The 21,923-nt window shown below is 32.7% G+C and overlaps 4 protein-coding genes across 5 annotated transcripts; 2 read left to right on the forward strand and 2 right to left on the reverse strand.

Annotated features, from left to right (window-relative positions):
* The first annotated feature begins 952 nt into the window (after positions 1-952).
* Positions 953-4,274, forward strand: LOC120263698 (nascent polypeptide-associated complex subunit alpha-like protein 1). The gene is made up of 4 exons (XM_039271664.1): positions 953-1,101; positions 2,561-2,645; positions 3,543-3,673; positions 3,754-4,274. The coding sequence occupies exons 1-4, from the start codon at positions 1,042-1,044 to the stop codon at positions 4,081-4,083; spliced, it is 606 nt and encodes a 201-aa protein (XP_039127598.1). The 5' UTR covers positions 953-1,041; the 3' UTR covers positions 4,084-4,274.
* Positions 4,275-6,377: 2,103 nt separating this feature from the next.
* On the reverse strand, positions 6,378-8,213 carry LOC120263902 (probable E3 ubiquitin-protein ligase RHC1A). The gene is made up of 2 exons (XM_039271880.1): positions 8,064-8,213; positions 6,378-7,713 (listed from the first exon to the last, which is right to left on the reverse strand). The coding sequence occupies exon 2, from the start codon at positions 7,586-7,588 to the stop codon at positions 6,617-6,619; it is 972 nt and encodes a 323-aa protein (XP_039127814.1). The 5' UTR covers positions 7,589-7,713; positions 8,064-8,213; the 3' UTR covers positions 6,378-6,616.
* A 2,827-nt stretch (positions 8,214-11,040) lies between these two features.
* Positions 11,041-14,933, reverse strand: LOC120263640 (elongation factor 1-beta-like). Its single transcript, XM_039271607.1, has 6 exons — positions 14,761-14,933; positions 14,460-14,576; positions 13,736-13,817; positions 11,873-11,987; positions 11,610-11,723; positions 11,041-11,521 (listed from the first exon to the last, which is right to left on the reverse strand). The coding sequence occupies exons 1-6, from the start codon at positions 14,844-14,846 to the stop codon at positions 11,358-11,360; spliced, it is 678 nt and encodes a 225-aa protein (XP_039127541.1). The 5' UTR covers positions 14,847-14,933; the 3' UTR covers positions 11,041-11,357.
* Positions 14,934-15,865: 932 nt separating this feature from the next.
* On the forward strand, positions 15,866-21,620 carry LOC120263920 (zinc finger protein 830). 2 transcript variants are annotated; one of them, XM_039271901.1, is made up of 8 exons: positions 15,866-16,105; positions 16,712-16,811; positions 19,328-19,478; positions 19,939-20,030; positions 20,097-20,356; positions 21,004-21,079; positions 21,183-21,229; positions 21,327-21,620. In XM_039271901.1, the coding sequence occupies exons 1-8, from the start codon at positions 16,011-16,013 to the stop codon at positions 21,526-21,528; spliced, it is 1,023 nt and encodes a 340-aa protein (XP_039127835.1). In that variant the 5' UTR covers positions 15,866-16,010; the 3' UTR covers positions 21,529-21,620. The 2 variants fall into 2 exon arrangements, with proteins under 2 accessions (XP_039127835.1, XP_039127834.1); XM_039271900.1 differs by having other exon boundaries at positions 19,939-20,356.
* Positions 21,621-21,923: the final 303 nt, after the last annotated feature.

Here is a 21,923-nt window from a genome sequence, read left to right on the forward strand (position 1 = left end):
TTATGGATGCCCGTTTCTCAGCCATCAGATTTAAATCCGATGAACAGTCAATTCAACAGGTATCATGAACAGTACTTAGTATTATAAACAGAAACAGTGACACGTGAGATGAACAATATTAATAGTTACACAGTGTAAGGTGGGATCTATAGTACTTTAATTAGAACTGTCTGATCATCATAATAATAACTCATATAACACATGAGATTTTTTTAAATTGAGCCGACCACTCATTTCCAAATCCAGTATAATTTTAGCCACTATTTTAATTTATTGTCGGTCATCCTCTTTCTTCACTCTTGCGCTTATCTCTTTTGTTTTCTCTTTTTTATTTCTGTTTTACATGTGAACGCTCTACAAACGTACACAAAAGATGTATTGCAATATATATTCTAATATATATATTTTTTATAAAGAAAATTTACAAGGAATTCAGTTTGGTCATTAAAAAAATGATTATATGCAAGGAAAATTGCTTAACATTTTATAGTTCAATTATTGTTTATTTATTTTTCCTGAATTTGTTTTGAGTTGAAAGATTGAATACTGCACTTGTGAGCTGTTTTTTTCTTCCAAAATAATAGAAAATTCAGAAAATTTAATTTTCTAAACACAAGTTTTTGAAAATTTATTGTTAAAACTTCAATTAATTTTTTTTATTAATAGAAAAACCCTATTTCACTTTATTTCAGCTTTTCATTATCTTTAATTTTTAATAAAAAAAAGCCAAAAACCAACTAGAGATTTTTAATGATTTTAAAACTATTTTACAAACTGAAAAAAAACCCTAAATAAAACACATTCCAATCCATATAAACAAATAAACTTTTGTTTAAATTAATTAATTAATTAAACCCATACATATCGGATCTAATTCTACAAACCCGCTAACATTCGTACCCGAAACCCGATTCCAGTTTCCTATAAATACTCCATCTACATCGTTCCTCTGAAGACTAAGAAGGTTTTTGCTAGGGTTTATCCCAGGCTTCTTCTCGATCTCCCATCGTTCTCGTTGATCTTCATCTCTACATCGCTGCCATGGCTGGGAAATCCCAAGAAGAGCTTCTCGCTGCGCATCTCGAGCAGCAAAAGCTCAATGTGAGCTCGTATTTTGCTTTTCTTCTTCCTCTGAATCTGGTTATTCTAACGCTTGTTTCTTCACTGTTTCGATGTTTTGGCAGTGATTTTATGTTGATTATTAGAGTTTCTGTGTGCTTGTAATTTAAGTATTTGGTTCTGAATTTCTAGTTTTACATAGAATTTGATTGATGAGTTGGTGTAATTGTCTCCGGGGTAGTGATTTGGATTGGATTTCTGGTGAATAGTTTCAACGAGTAATTTTTATTTAAAATATATTCTAACTTTGTCATATTTGATTGGTAAGTGCATCCTTTGATGGCTTAAATGTTACTGATACTCATTCCTTGACATTCCTTGTATAGTTAGCATACAAGATCATGAGCTCAGGATTCGGTCTATTTTAAGTGCTCCTGAGGTTTGTGTAATTAGGTTTATTCTTGTTGAATTTGCGTCTTTGTTGGGACTTGTGGTCAAGCTAGTTTAAGTTGTAGCATAAGTGTAGCTGGGAATATATACTTATAAAACTGTGAAAAGACCCTTTATGCAATGTTGTGCCTGAGGTTTTATGCATTCTGGATCAACTCTCAATGATTACCAGTTTAAAAATATATAACTCAATCCATTTTTTGGCCATGACATTTAGGTGGTGTTTGTTTCACCGGATTTGGAATTTCATGTAATTAGAATTACAAAATCATTGAAAATCCTTTATTTGTTTAGATGGATTTGAAAAAAGTCAAGGGATTTTTAACTATAATGGTTTATGGATTTGATCAATTTTGAACTACGTCAAATTTGAGCATAGTTCAAAGTGCAGGATTTTAATCTATAAAGTATGCCTCACGTGATTTTAATCTATGAAGCTTGTGATGAGGGATGTATTCCTCAGGATTTGCTAAAATATGTAGATAAGTAAAAGGGTCTGTTGGCTGGTCTATATGTTAACTTCTCATCGGCAAGTCCACTCATGTTTATTCTTTCGCAAATGCCTTGAGTTTCATCTGTGTAAATTTTTGAGTTTTTTGGCATGGGACTGATGTTACAACAGTGGAAAAGCAAGAAACTCTGTGGTAAAACATATATGTATGTATATATAGATCTTTCCCATACCTTAAAAAAATGATCATTTGTTAGGCTTGGACTTATTTTGGATGTCTACAAATTCTTACTTTGTTTACAAAGTATTTGGGTAAACTGGTGTTGCTTATGCAGAATCATCTGACTTTCCTTAATTGTTGTTAGACAGTAAAGTGTTTACTTGTCCATCTCATAAGTTAATGTTTGCATATATTCTTATTGGTAAGCTCATAATCCGCAGAGGCATTTTCTTAATGTCATTTCTGATATGTTGATTTTGTGATTATCATTTGAATTGATTTATTCTTTTTTACTTTTCCTTGCTCATTTTTTAAGTTAAAAGTTTTTAATGATTTTCTTAGGTATGAATTACTTTTTAAAAAATTATTCCTCTCTGCAGCCAGATGAACCTGTAGTTGAAGATGACGAAGCTGAGGATGATGATGACAATGAAGATGATGATAAAGATGAGGATGATGTTGAAGGTACGCAAATAACCTTGCTCTTAGTAAACAAATCATTCTAAATTTTAGCATGTTCCCACAATTTGGATGGTTGAGGGCTATTTTCACAAGAGCGATGGGATTGATTTTAGGAATGAAAGTAAGTCATTGAATGTCTTATTTCAAACAAATCGTCATAATCTGATTTTTTTTTAAGGCATAATTTTCATCTATTAAATTGAGTAGTTCAAAGTATGATATTTTTTTTTGTTTGTACTAATTTGATCTGCCTTGTTACTTGCATTGATTTTCCCAAATAATGGTTATATTCTAGCAAGTAAATATGTTTTAAAGAAAGGGTTTTCTACAGACAAGAACATCTAGTAAGATATTTTAAAGAATTTTTGTACATCTTAAGAACTTTTTGGAGTTAGGATGATGTGTTAACATCATTATTTTCAAATTTATTCTGCATTCAACACCAGAGGAAGTTGTTATCCTTACTGATTGTTGTCTGGTTAATGTTCTGATTCAAAGTTCAATATACCATCCAAACCGTCTTCTTTGGTTTGTTTCAAATAGTTTTTCTGAAAGATGCTTTCGTATCTCATGCATTGATGTTCATAGATAGTTGAAATTTAAGGTTAAAGCCACCAGTGGCCTCTAAAGGTAAAATGTTCATTTTGGCCTCTGTCAAATGTAGCAATAGTCCAAACTTTAGAGGCCACTAATTGTTTTAATCCAAAATTTAAATTGGTTCAATATCTTCAATGTCCTCATCATTTCTGGGTTTTATTACAAAAGCATTGACAAATGCTGCTTGTGGATCCCTAAATAGCTGTCTGGTGTAGACAATTGTATCACTTCAAGAATAATTATCATAAAGAGGCTGTCACAATGACTGGATTTGCTTAACTTTCTGTTTACTAAACACTGTAGGACAACATGGTGATGCGAGTGAAAGGTCAAAGCAGAACAGACGTGAGAAGAAGAGTCGGAGAGCCATGCTAAAACTTGGAATGGTTCCCATGGCTGGCATCAAGCAGGTCACTGTGCGAAAGAGCAAGAGTGTAAGCCTGCCTGTCTTATTTTTCTCCCTCAATAACTAAATTTCCTTTTCCATCAACAAGATATCTTGTGTGCTCTGCAGATAATATTCGTTATCTCCAACCCAGAAGTTTATGCAAGCCCAGAAACTGACACTTATGTTGTCATTGGGGAAGCGAAGATTGAGGACCTGAGCTCTCAGCTGCAGAATGCGGCAGAAAAATTTAAGGTTCCTGATTTGAGCCATGTGATCTCGAAGCCTGAGACATCATCCATGGCTGAGGACAATGAGGATGTTGATGAGACGGGGGTTGAGCCGAAGGACATTGAGTTGGTAATGACACAGGCCGGGGTTTCAAAGTCTAACGCTATCAAAGCTCTCAAAGCAGCAGACGGCGACATTGTTTCCGCCATCATGGAGCTCACTAACTGATAAGAGTGATTTATCCTACAGAAAATACGAACCACATATCACCATGGTTGCTAGTAATATGTTTTTAACAACTTGGAGTATTCTTGGAGTTTTGGTGACAACCAAGTTGATTTTGATGTCATACATACTAAGATTGAAGAAAAGATCGGATGATTTTAAAAATTTAGATGTGGTTGCTGTTAACTCTAACAAAATTTTTTGAGAATCAAAGTTCTATAGTTTCTTCTGCTCCTTCTCAATGTTGTGATGAGTTTCTTTTCCTCAGTGAGAATGACAGGTTAAAATCGACAATTACCTTTTCTGACTAGAAAGTGTTAATTTGGTTATTTTTCAATACATACCAATAGATGGGAAGTAGATAGTTCATGAGGATTTAAAAAAAAAAAAAGTTTGAAGAATTAGGTCAACTAAGAACATGAAAAGATTTAAAATGATTCAAGTCAAAAAATGTGTAACGAAATCAATAGACTTTTATTCAACTGTAAAATCTATATTTGTCTATATGCATCTCACCATATCAACAATATTTATCATATAACTCTTACTCTCTAATCTAAGATAAATAAATAAATAAGGAATAGTAATGATAAATTTTTTTTAAAAAGAATTGTCTTCTTCTGGAAAATACAATAGTAGTGTTTTTGTGAAGGTACACATGCTACTACAGAGGCATATTAGCAGTTATGCACTTTGATGGCATACAAGCAATTATCCTCAAATAATATGCATTCCTGATACATTTTGTCAAATAATTGGTAAATATTATTTAGTTTTGTTCTCTTGCTAAATTTTTGCTTTCTTCTCAATTATAATTATATATTTACATTCCTACGATTGATTTGATTTTGTGGCAAAAGTAATGCTGCTGCTGATGATGATTAGAAACCAGTTTAACTTTCTGTTGAAAGAAAACAAAATACACTAAAGCTGTTTATTTTATAAAATAGCATCACCCAAATAAAATCCAACCAAGCTCCAAATTAATTTGGTTCAAAAACTAAATAAAATAAAATAAAATAAAACGTAATAAACAAACACAAAGAAACAAAGAGTCGGTTTCTTTAACAGAACCCACCCCAATCAAGAAAACTAAAGAAAGCAAAGACAATAAATCACTCAATGCACATTCCACATGATCTGAATGAAAACAAACTTCATTTGCTGAAAAAGGGAAAGACTTAAGTTGCCTGTCGATCAAAATACAAACCAATCACACACTAATTTCACAATCCTTTTAATCGCATCCCATGCTACTAAAGAAAAAGAGCCATAAATCCAGCACATTTCAACAGAAAAATACTACCAATTGAGTACACAATGCACATGCAAAGAATCTCCAAAAGTTCCTCAAACATTTGGACTTGTTCCAAACTTCCTACACTGGGAAACCAAGAAAGGTATTCATTGCCTCTCATTAAAAAGGGACATAAGAAAGACCACGCACCAATGAATAATTTAGAACCAATATATATATATATATATATATATGCATCGATGCAAAAATTGATCAATGAATAGTTTGCAGAGAAACAATGGAGAATCATGGTCTGGCCATCTAAACCGGTAAAATTTGATTAAGAGAAGTATATAAACGGAGAATGTAAGAATTATTAGAAAAACAACGACAACATGAGACAAATGATGAGTGATTACCTCCCTATATTACAAAGTCGAAGATGTCATATGCTACAATATAATAAGTCACAATATGAAAACAAGATTAAGACATATAACAAAAAAAAATATTCATGCACTGTGTGAGTCATTGTCAATTAGATGCTAAGAATCACATCTCACATTCATTACTCCCTGAGCTTTGAACATTTTCCAGGGCGATGGAAATTGTAGCTGAATGTACAAGTAATCATGTCCAAAATCACAAACCATCAAACAAACTTGTGTGAAGAAAAGTACATTGCAAAACAGAACTTATATTTACCTCAAGCAAATGCATAAGAAATGAGAATTGAAAGTCCCATTTTGTATTATTACTATAATGACATGCAGACACTACAAAAACAACAAGGCGTCTACCATAGAAAACACTACATTGCAGCTGAAAAATACTTGCAAAGCAATTGGCTATTTGCCTCAAGCAAATGCATAAGAAATGAGAATTGAAAGTCCCATTTTGTATTATTACTATAATGACATGCAGACACTACAAAAACAACAAGGCGTCTACCATAGAAAACACTACATTGCAGCTGAAAAATACTTGCAAAGCAATTGGCTATTTGGCTTTCAGTATCAGTCACTGAAGACAATGTGCTACCATCGAGAATTGAAACAAAGATGCAAACATTCCAAAGTATTTATAGCTTCTCAGAGATTAAGAGTAGCAAAACATGTGTCTACAAGAAACTTGAGATGAGACAAACAGGATGCAATTATTTTGTTACTTTGAATGAGGTTCTTAAAAACTTACATGCCACTAAGTAAAGTGCAAGCACATTTGAGCAGGAATAGTGAAAACTGAACTATGATTACAGGGAGAAAAGCCAGACAATAGATGACTTCAGGGATGAGCTTTTCAGTCAAAGGGCCATCCAGAATAGGTCATTGGATGGTTATTGTCCTCGGGAACAGAAGCAGAATTGCTCCCTCCCGACTCATGTTGGTGAGAACCAGGATTAGAATTGGACGTACGGAAGGGCCAAAGAAACGAGAACGGGTTCCGCCTCCCATTCCTATCACCATCACTTTCTGTTCCCATGGAATTACCTCTTAAACCACTGCTGCTACTCCCACTGCCAGCTGAACTATTACTTGATCTTGTGCCTGCGTTGCGAGCAGAGCCCGGATGAAGCAACTCAAGGCGGCAAACAGGGCAAGTATTGTGCTGCACCAACCAGGGAACAATACAATCAGAGTGATATATATGTTTACAAGGCATCACCCGAGCTTCAGAACCCAGCTCAAACTGCTCTTTGCAAACGGGGCAATGTGAATCACGTCGAAGATGCTTCTGACTAATTTTTATTGTAGGCAAAGCATCAATAGCAGATCTTGAAGCTGGAGGTGGTCCATGACGATTATTTCTGCTCAGCTGCTCAATCAATTCATCCAACCCCGGTCCAAGAAAGTAGTCAGCGGCATCAGCCCGTCTCATACCAAAACCATGACCTCCATTGATGAGGAAATCAAACCCTCCATTATCACCCATTCGAGAAGGAAGATGCCCCTGAAAAATCAGCCAAGGACCATCCCCAAACCCCATCCTCGGGTCAGGGAAACTATTGGTCCGGCCCCGAACATCAACCTCGCGATTTCTAGCTCCCATACCATGGCTCATAAACGTTGTTAATGCTTCCATGAGTCCCACAGGATTACCCCTACGTCTGTCCATGAACATTCTGGGGAGATCGAATGTGCTCCCAATACCATGCATCTCATTGAGTTCTTCTATGAAACCCCCATCACAGTTTGGGCAGACCAAATTCCGATCACGAGGACGGATTGTCTGCTGACACTGGTGGCACCAGTGCGTCCCACCACTTGACATTTTCCACTACCAGTACTCCACCGACACTCACTCACCAACCTTCCAACTCCGCAAAGAGACTGAGATTACCACCACCAATCCCTCAATTCAAGCACCAAAAGTCCTCAACTTTGCAGAGTACTGATCTGATTAACACACAGGCAATTCACAAAAGCATAAATCCATGTTGAAAACCATATCTAAGCACAAGAACTAGAGTTAAAAATCCTAAATTTCACACTGAAGTTGTAGATCTGGACTAGTATTTCACAGAATTCAGCCAAACAATACAAGAAAAATCAAAACCACACCAAATCCATCAACAAGAAACTAAATTTCACCAGTAAACACAAAAAACTAATCAGAAAAACAACAAATCAAGACAGAACTCTCTCAGCTAAAAAGATACCAAGAAAAAAAGGGAGAACAATGAAAAAAACATGAAATCACTAATAAATTTAACAAATTGAAGACAGAAAGGAGAAGGGGAAGCTACCTCGAGCTGGTAAACAGAGCAACAATGAGAGATAACAAAGAGAAATCATTAAATAACATCAAAGGGCTGAGAAATTGGGAAAAGTGGGCAACAAACCCTAACCCTAGACGAGAGTTAAGGCCAGGGTTAGGGCAAGAAGAAGATAAAGTGCAAGCCAGTGGAATGTAAACTAGGATATATATATATATTTTTTTCTCGGGTTATTTAATTGTAAATAATTATATTTAATTAATTTTTTTATAAAAAATCTTTTTATTTATCTAAAAATATATAAATTTAATATTTTAGAAAATAACTTAAAGATCTTAAAAAAGAATTTTATATTTTGTTTATTAAAAAATAAAACCAGTTAATTGGACCATGAATTATATTAAATTATATATAATCTAACGAATAAGAAATTATGTGGGGGTATATATGTCATTTTAGATGTACACGGGAGTAAATATGTAAAATAACATGTTATTATATGGGCTTGTGTTCCCGGTCCTTCCATGTTATAGTGGGACCCATGTTGTACCTCGGACCAGTCGCACGTGGGTGTGGGATACACACAAACGCAACTATGCAAGCATCTCTATGAATGTGTTAGGAAAATAATTCATAATAAATAGGATTAAATAACTCATTAATTTCCCCGTATTGTTAGCAAACGCAGATGCGCCAATCATAATTTATTAGTATTTTTTTATTTTAAAATATTTTTTTACAGTTGTCAATGATTTATTAGTCTATTCATACGGAATCATATTTATACATGTTTAATTCACACTGAATTCATATTTATGCATAACTAATGACTTATTCATATTTTAAAAAAAAAATTATATGATTTATGCTTTTATATTTAATATCAAAATATTTAAAAAGTAATATAAATAGAAAAGAAAAACTCTTGCATCCTCAAAGTTTTAGAGGGTGTTTATATGAAAATGTTTTTAAAAAACTTATTATTTTTATTTTTATAAAAACTTCTATGTGCTTATTAGAATTGTTTTTACAAAAACAATGTTTTATAAAAGAAAAATAAAAAAATATTTTTTTTATAAATAGTAAATCACAACGTATGTCTTTTCAATGCTATTCTAATATAAAAAAAATATTATCTTTTATGTAAATTAAGATTTAAATATGTTTCTTTAATAAAGATACAAACACCAAACACAATATGTTATAAATTAATAGACTAAAAAATCATTAATAATATATAAATATTTACTTGGGAGATAAAAAATGTTGGCTTAGGTAAAAAATCTTATTTGAGTTGGCTAAAATTTAGCTCTAACTAATATTAAAAAAAAATAAAAAAAAACTGTATTAAATACATTAATTTATACCAAATTATATGGTTCACAAGACTTTTATCCCAAATTATGTGGTTGGCAGACTAATTTCCTGGCCACACATGATGTGTGTTATTTCTGGCCAACCAAGATGTGTCAATGACATTATGACAGTGAGATGTATCCCATCCAATGAGCACATCACCATGTGACACTAACTTATATAAATATATATCTATTAGTCTCATCACAATAGTCAATCCATAATGAATTCCTGGATCTAAGGAGGAGGTGGTGATCAATTAATAAGAGTAGGTGGCAAAATAGCTTTATTGTCTAACAATCTGACTCGGCACAGCACATTGGTATTTGGTAGTGTGATTAAATAGAAATTTTATGGAGGAAAAAAAAACCCATCCCTTCTAAATAAATTTTTTTAATTAATAAACGAAAAAAAAAAGTTAACTTTGACCTCTAAAATCCCAGTTTTCGGATTTGAAATGGCAGAAAACGAACCTTAAAATAATAATAATTATTTAAACAAAAAAACCATAATACCTTTAATTCTTTTTTATAATTTCATATTATAAAAAAAATATCATTGATGAATTATATTATTATACATCTTTTTCTATCAATACCCTTTTTAACCTAAGATTTATCTAACAACCTTGCTTTCATTAAAATTTAGTTATACAAACAAAATTTCAACCCTTCTTTCCATAACCTATTTTTAACTTTCTTTTCATTCCTTTCCTCTTTTATATTAAAACACTACATAATTTTTTTTTAAAAAAAATCATTTTTAAAGGATCTAAATTTATTTATTTATTATTATTTATATTATAATTATGGACTTAATCTCTCAATACAAATACAAATACAGATAAGAACCGAGATAGATATAAAATTTAGTTTGTAAAACACATATACTGGAAATTAAATATAAATAACAGCACTTCAAACTTTTCCAGCTGACATATACTACTTTACTTTTTAAAAAAACCCTGAATATATTACTAAAATGAATTACATATTTAATATTTAAAAATATGTATTAGCCAAATAAAAGAAAAATCTCTTCTACCCAAGTTACATTATCAAAAATAATATTTTAAGAAACGAAAAAGGAGCAACAAGTAATTTTGCTATTTTAGAGGTGGGAAATAAAAAAAACTTTGTTTCAAACAATAACGTCATTTAATATTGTTACCAACTTGCAAGAAGGAGTAGACCCATAAATTGTGGCTCTAATTTTTTTTATTTTTTTTTATAAAAGCCCTTCTCTAACCCTAACTGGTAACACTATTTGTATGAGACAATAATGACATAATTCCAATTTTCTTCACTACATTTCAAACACATGAAACGATCATTGATGTATATGGTTGAACCAAAATATAAAATAAAATAAATGCAAGTGAAATTATCAGATCAATTCCACCAACTCCTATAACCTTTACATATCCATCATTTTAGTAAAACTCACTAGTGTGGCATAGTACATGAAGAACAATGTCTTCAAGAATAGACGATTAATCATGCAAGAGTTCTACAGCATCAAAGGTCCCATGTTGTGCGCTTATTGCCCCATTCAATCACATGCATATTATATCCAAATTATAACAATTAACGGCATTGTTCACTTCAGTTTAAAAGTAAATCGAACTAGCATACACAAGAACAGCACAATCAGAAACAAGTGGTTGTAGCATAGAATATAAAATTTTTTGGTCTCAAAACTGAGTTGAATAAACTTAAGACTGGATTATCTCACTCAAACTAGATAAACACAAAACATGCCTGAAAGCAAAGCAAAGCAAGATAGAAGAAACTTGGACACAATTGCTGCTACCTGCTGAAAGAAACTCTTAAGGTGACCAACTGAGGGTACCCCTAACTACAAGTATTGCAAGTACAGGATTTAAACAATATGAACCTCGTGGCGTTATACCTGAAGGTCACTTTACTCCGCTTGCACTACAGCAGGTGTGGTAAAATTATCGGAGATCTAGATTTTGTTGAATGCCACAATGTCACAGCTTTGAATGTGTTCATTGGCGGGTTCAGCAGTGAGATGATCCTCAATTAGCTCATCCACAGAAACTAGGTCATCTACAATGGTTAGCATAATCTGCAGCTTCTTTATGCCAAAACCAACAGGAACAAGCTTTGCTGCATAACAGTTACATGGAAATAAATCTCATAAGGAAATTTAGATATAAAATAGTAAACTACACAAGAGAAGGTAAGGATGACTCACATGCTCCCCACAAAAGACCATCCATTTTAACATTGCGGACAGCCTCCTCTAGTTTCTTCATGTCTGTCTCATCATCCCATGGCTTAACATCCATAAGAACTGAGGACTTCCCACCTGGTAACCACATATAAGACATTACCTAGTTGCTAGCAAACTAGATGAGGAAATATAGGCTTGATAATATTGACAGAAAAATAGCAGTGGCTATTATTTTACTCCAGGAAAAATAGAAAAATAGAAAAATCATTTCATATTGTACACACTTTCTTTCTTTTTGGAAGATGCTTTAGCAGCTTCACGCGCTTCCGCTGCTTTCTTATCCTCTTCAGTTTCTTCACCAAATAGATCCAGATCATCATCATCATCTCCTGCAGCCTCCTGTGAGCACCAGAGAAATTTTAGTTGTATGAATGTTGTATTCAGAACTCTTGGAGCTCATTAGATGATTATATTCAATATCATTCAATGTCAAAACCCAAGTGAGAAAACAACTGATGTCGCATACTACATTCATGGAAGTAAGAAATCCATCACTCAGTACACAAAAGGTATGCCGTGTTATCTTTTTACACAGTAATGTTTTTGGAAGTTTGAAATTTTTGTATCTGCTAGAGAAGACAGAAGTCACAATTCACATGGTGGATAATACAATTTCAAAGGGACCACTAGAAATTGCAGAGTAGGGTTAACGGTATCTGATAAATTAGAAGCTTGAAATATTCAAATACAGTACACATGCCATTATGGTGTGAAGATTAGATTCTAAATTTCTAAGGCATACAAATTATCCTGATACTTTTGCTTTCCAAAAACAAAAGGAAGGCTTGCTAAACAACAACAAATTCATTAAGTAGGTATTTAGAACAAAGAGTTAATTGGAACAGTTACAACTACAACATTCATGGGGCTGTTTGATTACCTGCAACTAGCTGTAAGTAGTTATAATATAACTGGTTTTATATGTAAAAAGTTGTTTGGTTTGCTGTGAAATCGGTTTTACATGTAAAAAGTTTTGCAATTTTGTAGTAATTTTACAGCATTTCAACTTATAACAAATTTTTGCTGTAGGTTGAAATGCAGCAAAACATTTGGATTAAAATCACTATTCTTCACTCTCCACATTATGCATTAAAAGGAAATGAAAACTTATAAGGTAATCAATTGTTAACATAATTAAACTTATACTTATTTATGTTTTATTAAATTTAATCTTTTATTTAAAATATACCAATTTATATTTAATTTTAATTACAAAAATATTTTTTAGTATAAAATTAAAGAATATTAAATAATTTAATTTAATAAAATTATCATTAAATTAATTAATTAATTAATTATTTTTCTTACATGAGTGTTAATAGTAGATAGGAAGAGTTAAATTAATTATTTTGAGTTAGTGCGTAATTATTTAAGTTTCTGATTAATATTCGGCTTAGTTATTTAAGTTTCTGATTATTATTTTTAAATGTAATAAATACTTTATTAAATCAATTAATTAATTAATTTAAAACTTAAATTAAATTAATTTTTTTAGTTTAAATTATTTTTTTTGAAATAATTAATAATAATACTGGATACCGGAAGTAATTTCATCTCTTCCGTTTATATGGTGACTATATCTTATAATTTACATCAAATCAAACAAATAAAAAATAATGCAGCATTTCCAGTTACAGCAAACCAAACAGAAATGATGTTAATTGAAATGTAGCATTTTCACTTACACACTGTAATTTCACTTACAGACAACCAAACAACCCGAACTGAAGATTGAAAAACAGGGAATTTTGAAAATCTTACTACTACAGGAAAAAGGTAAGAAAGCAACTCAGCAAGGACCTACATTCTACTAACATATGTATAGAATAATTGATGTATGAACTTATTGGCAAACTACAAATGTATCTAGAACAATACTTCGAGACTAACAGACTGCAAAATACATTGATACCCTATGGTAATCCTAAATCATCCACAAAATTCAATTATTTAGGGAATAGAGTAATTATTGTCCAAATATTGAAGTGAAAAACGTCAAGTAAATACAGCATGCACAAAGCTACTGGTTGATAACATAGTTACAAGTTCTTATTAAATTTGAACCACAGAATCTAAGAATAACAAACCTTTGCTGCTTCAACAGGTGGTTCTGGAGTTGAAGATGCAGCTTGGCCCACAATTTTCACTCCAACAGCTTTACCAGGAAATCTGAGAAAACCCTTTAACCAACTATTTACACTAAATCTCAATGTCTCTAGCATCGTATACATGAAACAAGTTCAACAGAGAATAATCTGGTTTATGACTAATCAAGAACTCTAGCGCCTACAATCTGACCAAAAAAAAAAAAACAAAAAAACAAAATCACCAACCAACTACCAAACTGTAACATGTAGTCAAGCAGGGCACTGGCAGCAGTGACAACATCTCCTTGCTCTCACAGCACAGTGCCTTAAAAATAAAAGTAAAATAAAAAAATAACACTAACCAACTACGAAACTATAACATATAGTGAAGCAGGGAACTGACAGCAACGCAAACAACTCCTTGCTCTCTCTAGTTCACATCAAAGACTCTCAATTAACAAGAAAGATGTAAAAAGTACACTCCCACAAAAATAAATACTCTACATATCCATGTACTATTTCCACTGTTAAACATTCAACAAAGTAGTAGTTTTCATCCGGTGTTCAACATTGAAGACTCAATACCAGGCCAATAAATAAGCAAAATACCAAAGTTTCAACAACTCCATAAACCAACGAAACGAATGAACAAATCAGTCTAATTCCAAACAAACAAGCCACGATGTATGCAAATTTCCAAAAAGAAATCATGCATCCAACAAACCTTGCAGCAACAACCGAAGAAACACTCTCGTACCAACGTGCAACATTTGGGAACCCTGCTCCAGGATTATTCGTCACTGCCGCAAAGACCTTGATATCATCCCTACTGATCTCCTCCCTGAATTACCCCAAGATTTCAATTACAAGATCTAATTTTTATCCAAAAAAAAAAATTAAAAACAATTCAATCAAACCAGAACACTATAACTAGCAATCATACATTAAAAAATACGAAAAAAAAAATTGAAACCCATTACCAATCCATTGTTCTCTAAAAAAACCAAAAAAAGCTAAAGATGTACCCGGAGATATACGTCTTCCCCGAAAGGAACTCGTCAAGGGCCTTGAGGCCAGCCTCAGTGTGGAGATCGGAAAAGGAGATCGCCATTAGGATCTAGGGAGGGAAGGGATCGAAAGGTCGAAAACGGCAGCGCAAAACCCTAACCCTAGAACGGAGCAAAGAGGAGAAGTGTGCGGAAATGTATTAACTATTTATATGAAATATGAAAAAGTTATAAAATCTTAGCTTATTATTTTGCACATAAAACCCTGTAAAGTTAACTATTTTCTTTTTAGGTCTCTACATGTACTCTTTAGGTGAAGGAGGGGTTATACGTAAAAACTCTAAGCATATTTGGAGAATATACTTTGTTGCAATTTGTGCTCTTATCTCCTTTTCTTTTATTAATAAAAAAGTATAAATAAATAATCTAGGTTAATCATAATACATAGGCAGACTGCAGACAATTAAATATTAATTCTAAAATTTAATATGATTTTACTTTTATTTTTTATTACATGAAATGAGTTATGAAAAAACATACCATAGAGTAATTTCACGGATTTATTTCATTAACACCATTGAAATTAAAAAAAATTTAACTTTTTTTTTACATATATTAAACGAATAAAACACCGGAAGACGTGAGGGGTTTAATATGAGCGTCCCATTTTACTTTATAGGCTGTTTTAACAACAATTTTAAATATTCTATTTTCATTTTAAAATTAAATCATTCAATTTTTTTATTAAAATATATAATTATATACATATATTAGATAAGGGCTCAGTATTTGGGTATATATATTTCTATAGTTGAAAGTTAATTCAAATACATTATGAAAAGAGTATTTTATGTATGCTGCATAATTTAAAAAAAAAAGGACTTTTTTTTCAATATTGTGCTCTTGAAAAATTGTCAATTTGACCTCCAAACTATATTTGCTTAATTTTATTAATAATTTATTATTTTATTATTATATTGAATTTTTTTAATACAATCAAATTAGTATATTAACTACTCCAAAATAGAGTTATTTTAAAATAAAAATCTATAAAGAAAATAAAAATTTCAGAAAATAAATTATTATTATTTTTTTTTGGTTTTAATGCGGATGGAATTGGATTATTAGGGTTTTATTGGATTGGTTTGAATCGAGTTGTTTGGGAGAAGGGAAGATGGAATCGAAGATCCCCAAATCCTAGGGTTTCAATGAGGAAGCTTGCACTATAGAAAGGTTCTGGGCTTGAGAAGTAGAAGAAGGAGGAGGCGATGGATGCGAAGGCGCAGAAGAAGGCCTTGTACCGTGCGAAGCTGAAGGAATCTTCGCAGAAGCGCGAGAAGCGCATTGATTCCCCGCTTGTCAGGTATACTCCATTCCCTTTCTCATCGTTTAGGGCAACAAAGAATCAAAGCTTCTCTTTTCTAATAGTGGTTGATCACTAGCTTGCAAGAGATATCTATCTGGATTTGGGTGGTGATGCCATTGATTATTCATAGTATTTATGTTTTGCATCATGGAATGGAATGGATTCTATTTGTGATATTTGTTTTACAGAATCTTATTTGCTTAATTTGAGGGGAATTATATAGCATCAAAGTAGCTACCCATGTTGTTTACTTGGAAATTGTTGGTGTCTTATCACTCTTTAATGAGAGAATTCATGACAATGATCACGAGATAGTTTGAAATCGATAGCTGAATTTTACTGGTATATTACCATAAGCACAACAAAATTCAAAGTTGTACTTTAGACACTTAATCTTGGCCATTGTATTGATATTTTTTGGCTGTACGTTGAACCACCAAGCAACCTCCCATTATTGGATGTATGTAGCTCAATGTGCTGCCTTTTTTTTTCCAGTCCTGTTGGTGAAAAGTGGCTTGGTTTGGAACTTTCAAGGTCTGCATATTGTCTTATAATTTAAAAGAACTATGCTAATTGGCACTTATTTTTTTTTGAATGTGAAAGGTACAATGAAAATGACCAAGCTGTTTGCAGAGTATGCAATGTTGTTGTGAAATCTGAATTGTTTTGGCCTGCACATGAGGCTTCTCGAAAGCACCATGAGGTAACCTTCTCTTTTCCTTCAATGTTAGGTTTATTGCACCTGTACTGTAGTGTTTTTCATCTCGACTGCTGTACAAATGTCACAAAGCTTGATATTATATGTATTTTTTCGATTTATGGATGGTTTGATCTTCCAGATAGGCTAAAGTTTGAATTACTTTTTACACACACTTTGTTTTCATATTTATGCATATAATATTTGGAATTTTCCATTGTTGATTATCTGAACTTCTTTCTTTTCCTTAGAGTTCTAGCAAATTCGCAAACCATGTGGTATACATATAAGTCAGTATGTTTTAAAAGAATAACAACTATCCCATAAGACCCCAAAAAAAGTGAAATTTTCACTAAAGAAAAAAGAAAAAACAAAGCTTAAATTTTTAAGTGATTTATGCTTGTTGGTCCACATAATGACAATTTTAGTTAAGATATAAAGATCTGCTATGGTAATAGTAAAATAGTAGTAGGGTATGCTGAGTTATGCAAATGGTCTAGTTGCTAAAGATTTGTACCATGAATCTTAAAATGATCATCATTAAAAGAAATTTTATTTGAAGCAGTCAAACTAGAAGCAGTCAAACTAGAAGCCTTACATTCTACTGAACTATTGATATGTAGATTTCTTTGTAGGATGGGTTAAAGATTCTTAGATGCAGGCTGGACGAGATTGGCTTGATTTAGCTATCCATTGGCGTTACATTGACAATGAAATTTATCCTTTTGTTTTCCTTCTAAAAGAAAAGAAGTTAGGTTTGTCATTATCAAGTATCTAATGCTTGATTAAATTAAATGATTATTGGTTTCAAGTGACCTTGTTGTCTATACATGAGATGAAGATAGTTTGGCTGGCGAAGTGCAAATGTATTTTGAAGGCTAACTGACAGGGATTATATCTATTAAGTATAAGGTGCTTGATTGTTGTTGTGGCATTAGGGGAAGTTGGAATTCAAGTGAGGAGTGTTATGTGGGCTAGATAATGAGGATAAAGGTGGATAATATCAAGATTTGGGAATAGTAGTGATATAAAGGGATTGTTTGGTTGACTTGTGAAAAAACGCTTATTTAAAGTTTTTTGGGAGTGTTTCTTGCTTAAGAGCTTTTCTAAGTTAAGCTTTTTTGGTGTGATTTACTATAAAAGCACTTCGTACAGTTATTGTCATAGAAAAGTAATCCAAGTGTTTATTTTAGACCTTTAAAGGTGTGCATTTCAAAAGTGCTAGCCCAATATCTTTTGTTAAAAAAAGAACACTGTTTTCATTACTTATGTTGTTTTCCCTAAGCAATTCAAATACTAAAAAATAGGTTTTGAAATGCGTAACTTATAAAGTAAGTGCTTCTAACTAGAAAAATGTCAATCCAAATGTGCCCCAAGGATAATTAATTTAGAAAGTCAGTCAAAACAGGAAATATGTCAACCCAAATGTGCCCCAACTATCATTAATTCAGAAAGTCAGTCAAAAACCACTCTATAAAATTAACCATCTGGTAGGATCGATGAGGGATTCCATATGTCAAGTACATAATGATCAATTCATCATGTATTATTAAATGTTGGAACAGATAAGTGCCTTAAGATTTGTTATGTTAATTGGGACAGATGACTTCATCCTTGAATAGTTTTTCTGATGATATTCTAAACAAAATGAAAGTGATCATGGTTGATGAAGAAGTCCTCTACCAACTTTTGTGGTGCGATTATGTATTTCAATGTCATATAGTACAACACTAGCTTTTTATGTTAGGTTGACCAAATTATAGATGTTTGCCTATCTAGTTTAGCATGATATACTATGTTTATGCTTTTCATAACTCATTCATGAGGTTAGGTAGTCTGGCCAAAAAGTTATATAGGGAATACAAGGTTTATGCATCCGTTCCCACAGTTATTCACATATTTCTAAAGTTATTATATGTTTTGTCATGCATGTTCTTCTTATTTAGCTCGTAAGAACTTTATCTTGGGCTTTTCAAATGTATATATGCATACATGCCTGACATGTATAGCACTAGCATAGCTGCATGGGTGACCTAGAGTCACTGTTGGTTATGTATTTGATGTTAGCAAGGTTTAAATATATTGCTTTGGATTATAGCCTGACAGGTCTTCAGTGTTTTGCTTAGTGATCTTGACTTTAAATAGAAATAATTATGCTTTCATTTTGGGTGTACTTTTTAAAATTCTTGAAAGTTAATTGTTGACCTTCATGACCACCATTATTTTCTGGCATGAATTCTTTATGGTTGCCTGTTCTTGGTTAAAATTTCCTCTTTTGGACTTAATTCTGAATTTATCAATGATATCACAAAGATATTGGGGGATGAGAATTGTTTACTTCCTAAAATGTTGGAATGATTGTGCAATAATCTTTATGGTTAGTAATTATTATTTCTTCTAAATAAAATTTCCACATTTTACACTCGATATGCCCCAATTTTGCTTGTTAGCTTTTTATGCAGTATATGTGTACTGCTTATGTCACTGAAGGTCCTGTCAGTTATTTGACCATGTTTTCTTAGGCTATTGAAATTTTCAAAGCTACTGCTGCTGGTGTGAACCGTGCTAAAAGTTCAAACATTGAGCCACCGGTTGAAAAACATAATGCTCGAGCATCATCAACACTTCCAGCTGATTTTTTTGATAATCAACAGACAAAGAAGCAAAAGAAGGGTAAGAATTGTTTATTTCTGCTTGAGCATGTTCGACTTATGTTAGTTCTCTAGACAATTATATTCTTCCCAAACTCACTGATATCTTAACCATCTGTAGAGTGTAAAGCATAAACACTCAAGAGTCCAAGCCTGTAGAAACAATTTCTTAGGCTGGTATTTATGAGAACAAATTTGAAGAGCTTGTTATATTAGGTCTAAGAAACCAGTTAAAGAGCAAGTTTATTCCGTGGCACTTAAATTTGTTGACAGACAGCTTCTTATGATTGCATGTTTAGTTGTGTAGGCTCTATCTTAGTGCCCTAAGTTTTTGATTTGTCTCACCAATCATATTATTGCATTCCTCTCCATTTCTTACTGTATTTTTAGCTTGAGATGTGTTCCCTGTCATATAAATTTTCTTGGGAACATTCTTCATTTTTTGTTGCATTGCTCCAATTTGAAAACATGCAAAATTTCAGACGAAAGCAAACCAGTTGACGATGGGAACAAGGAAGGTCTCCCTGCTGTACATGTTGCACAAGTTCCAGAATCAGGCAAGAACTCAAGTAAGGTATCTAATCTCTTGACAGGGACAAATAAACAAGGTGGCCTTTCTGAAAATTTCTTTGATAGCAAGGGAGGAAGTGATGATCTGGTTTCCGGCAATGTTGTCCACACGCAAATCAAGCAGACAGAAAAAGCTCTTCCTGTTGATTTCTTTGAAAGCACAGGAAGGAGTGTCGCTGATCACTCGAACCAACTTATCAAATCATCAAAAAGTGTAGGAGGTGGTGCTGAATCCAAACAAGTTATGGGAGTCCTTCCTGAAGGATTCTTTGATAATAAGGATGCAGACCTCCGTGCTCGTGGCATTGAACCAGTCAAGGTTGACATAGAGTAAGTCTGTGCATATTTATTTCATACTATCTCTGTATGATTTGAGCAACTTTTAGTCAGCCTAGATGAAAACTAACTACAGCTTATTTGTTCTATGGTGCCCGAACATCAGTTAACTCAACACTGGTGGTTTTACTGAACATGGACAAAAAATAATATCACGTGGAAAATATTGGCCAATTTTTAGCTCACTATGATTTTGTTTCAATTTTGGAACTTAGTGTTTTTACAAGGAATGAGAAAGCTTCATTAATTTGTGACTTGAAAAGAACTCTGCCAACAGATTTCTTGTGCCAAATTTAGTTTTGTGTGTAAGAGGTCATATTCAAATACACCTTAGGCCTCAATGACATACTGATTTAAAGTTGACTAGACTCTGAATAGAAGATTTTGCCTGTTGTATGGTGGGGTTCATTTGAAGCATTAAATTAAGCACAACTTTGCCATGTGTTTTAATTGATGCCATGAGTTCAAGATACATATTGCCACTCTACACAATCCAGGGAATTTCTAGTAATGCTCGAGGTGGCAGAATAAATTAATTCCCTGCTGCATGTACTTGAATCGACATTTATCACAACCTTGAATGGTGAAGTTCCAATTTGTGACTGAATTTATTTATTTATATTCCCCTTTTTTGCATCCAGTGACGCCTACAAAGAATTTGAGAAGGAAATCCAAGACAATTTGCAAGAAGTGGATGATCGTCTTGAAGAGGAAGAGGTAACAGTGATTATATACTTCATGTCTTCATTCATAATCATGCATGGTTATTTGAAGTTCACCTTGATGAATGGTTTTGACATTGCAAAACATAATTCTGCAGATTGATGCTGCTGATGTTCGGGAAGAGATCGAGTCACTGGAGCAACAGTGAGTTCCAGAGTGTTTTGATGATTTACTGTTCTGTCTAATTATCTCTGTGTATTTGAACTCTTGCACTGTTTTGCTATTATCGAAAAAATACCAGGGCGTACAGGGAACAAATAGAAAAGGTGAAGATACAGGTCTTGAGGGCGAAAGCTGCACATAGTTCCAGGGAGCAAGAACGTCAAGCTTTTGCCATGGACAAGAAGGATTCAAGTGACGATTCCTCTGGTGAAGGAGAAGATGATGGTGATGAGGAGGATGATGACAATTTTTCTGTGGATTGGAGAGCACAACACTTGTAAGAAGATTTTACTTAAGAATTTTATCTTCTCTATTTGGTATTCTGTGATCAAAATATAAAAAGATAGAAACATCCTAACTTGTGAATCTTGAATTATTATTATTATGTTTCTTTGTTATTGTTATTAGTTGTTGTTATGATTATTATTATTATTATTATTATTATTAGGAATATACCAAAATATCATCTCAGCCCCTTTATTCACCGATCAATATGAATAACATTTCTTGCTGACTGGCATTCTTTGAAGCAAAAAGAAAAAAAAAAATTTGCTTATGCATGTCATTGATACTTATCTATACCAAATGTAGACTGAATAAGTAACAATCTTTTTTCCCACAACATACTCAAGTATATGTTCTTTTTCGTTGGTTGATGTAGATTGCCTGTTGTTCC

This window comes from Dioscorea cayenensis, chromosome 6, assembly GCF_009730915.1.
Source record: "Dioscorea cayenensis subsp. rotundata cultivar TDr96_F1 chromosome 6, TDr96_F1_v2_PseudoChromosome.rev07_lg8_w22 25.fasta, whole genome shotgun sequence".
Classification (NCBI taxonomy): Eukaryota; Viridiplantae; Streptophyta; class Magnoliopsida; order Dioscoreales; family Dioscoreaceae; genus Dioscorea; species Dioscorea cayenensis.

Excerpts from the sequence above, each read along its gene's own strand:
- LOC120263920 (XM_039271900.1), top strand. The coding sequence starts at position 16,011 with ATGGATGCGAAGGCGCAGAAGAAGGCCTTGTACCGTGCGAAGCTGAAG. Across the intron at positions 16,106-16,711 it reads ATTGATTCCCCGCTTGTCAG|GTACAATGAAAATGACCAAG; the intron begins GTATACTCCATT and ends TGAATGTGAAAG. Across the intron at positions 21,230-21,326 it reads ATCGAGTCACTGGAGCAACA|GGCGTACAGGGAACAAATAG; the intron begins GTGAGTTCCAGA and ends AAAAAATACCAG.
- LOC120263640 (XM_039271607.1), bottom strand. The coding sequence starts at position 14,846 with ATGGCGATCTCCTTTTCCGATCTCCACACTGAGGCTGGCCTCAAGGCC. Across the intron at positions 13,818-14,459 it reads TCTTCGGTTGTTGCTGCAAG|ATTTCCTGGTAAAGCTGTTG; the intron begins GTTTGTTGGATG and ends GGGTTTTCTCAG. Across the intron at positions 11,724-11,872 it reads ATCTTCCAAAAAGAAAGAAA|GTGGGAAGTCCTCAGTTCTT; the intron begins GTGTGTACAATA and ends TGTGGTTACCAG.
- LOC120263902 (XM_039271880.1), bottom strand. The coding sequence starts at position 7,588 with ATGTCAAGTGGTGGGACGCACTGGTGCCACCAGTGTCAGCAGACAATC.
- LOC120263698 (XM_039271664.1), top strand. The coding sequence starts at position 1,042 with ATGGCTGGGAAATCCCAAGAAGAGCTTCTCGCTGCGCATCTCGAGCAG. Across the intron at positions 1,102-2,560 it reads TCGAGCAGCAAAAGCTCAAT|CCAGATGAACCTGTAGTTGA; the intron begins GTGAGCTCGTAT and ends TCCTCTCTGCAG. Across the intron at positions 2,646-3,542 it reads AGATGAGGATGATGTTGAAG|GACAACATGGTGATGCGAGT; the intron begins GTACGCAAATAA and ends TAAACACTGTAG.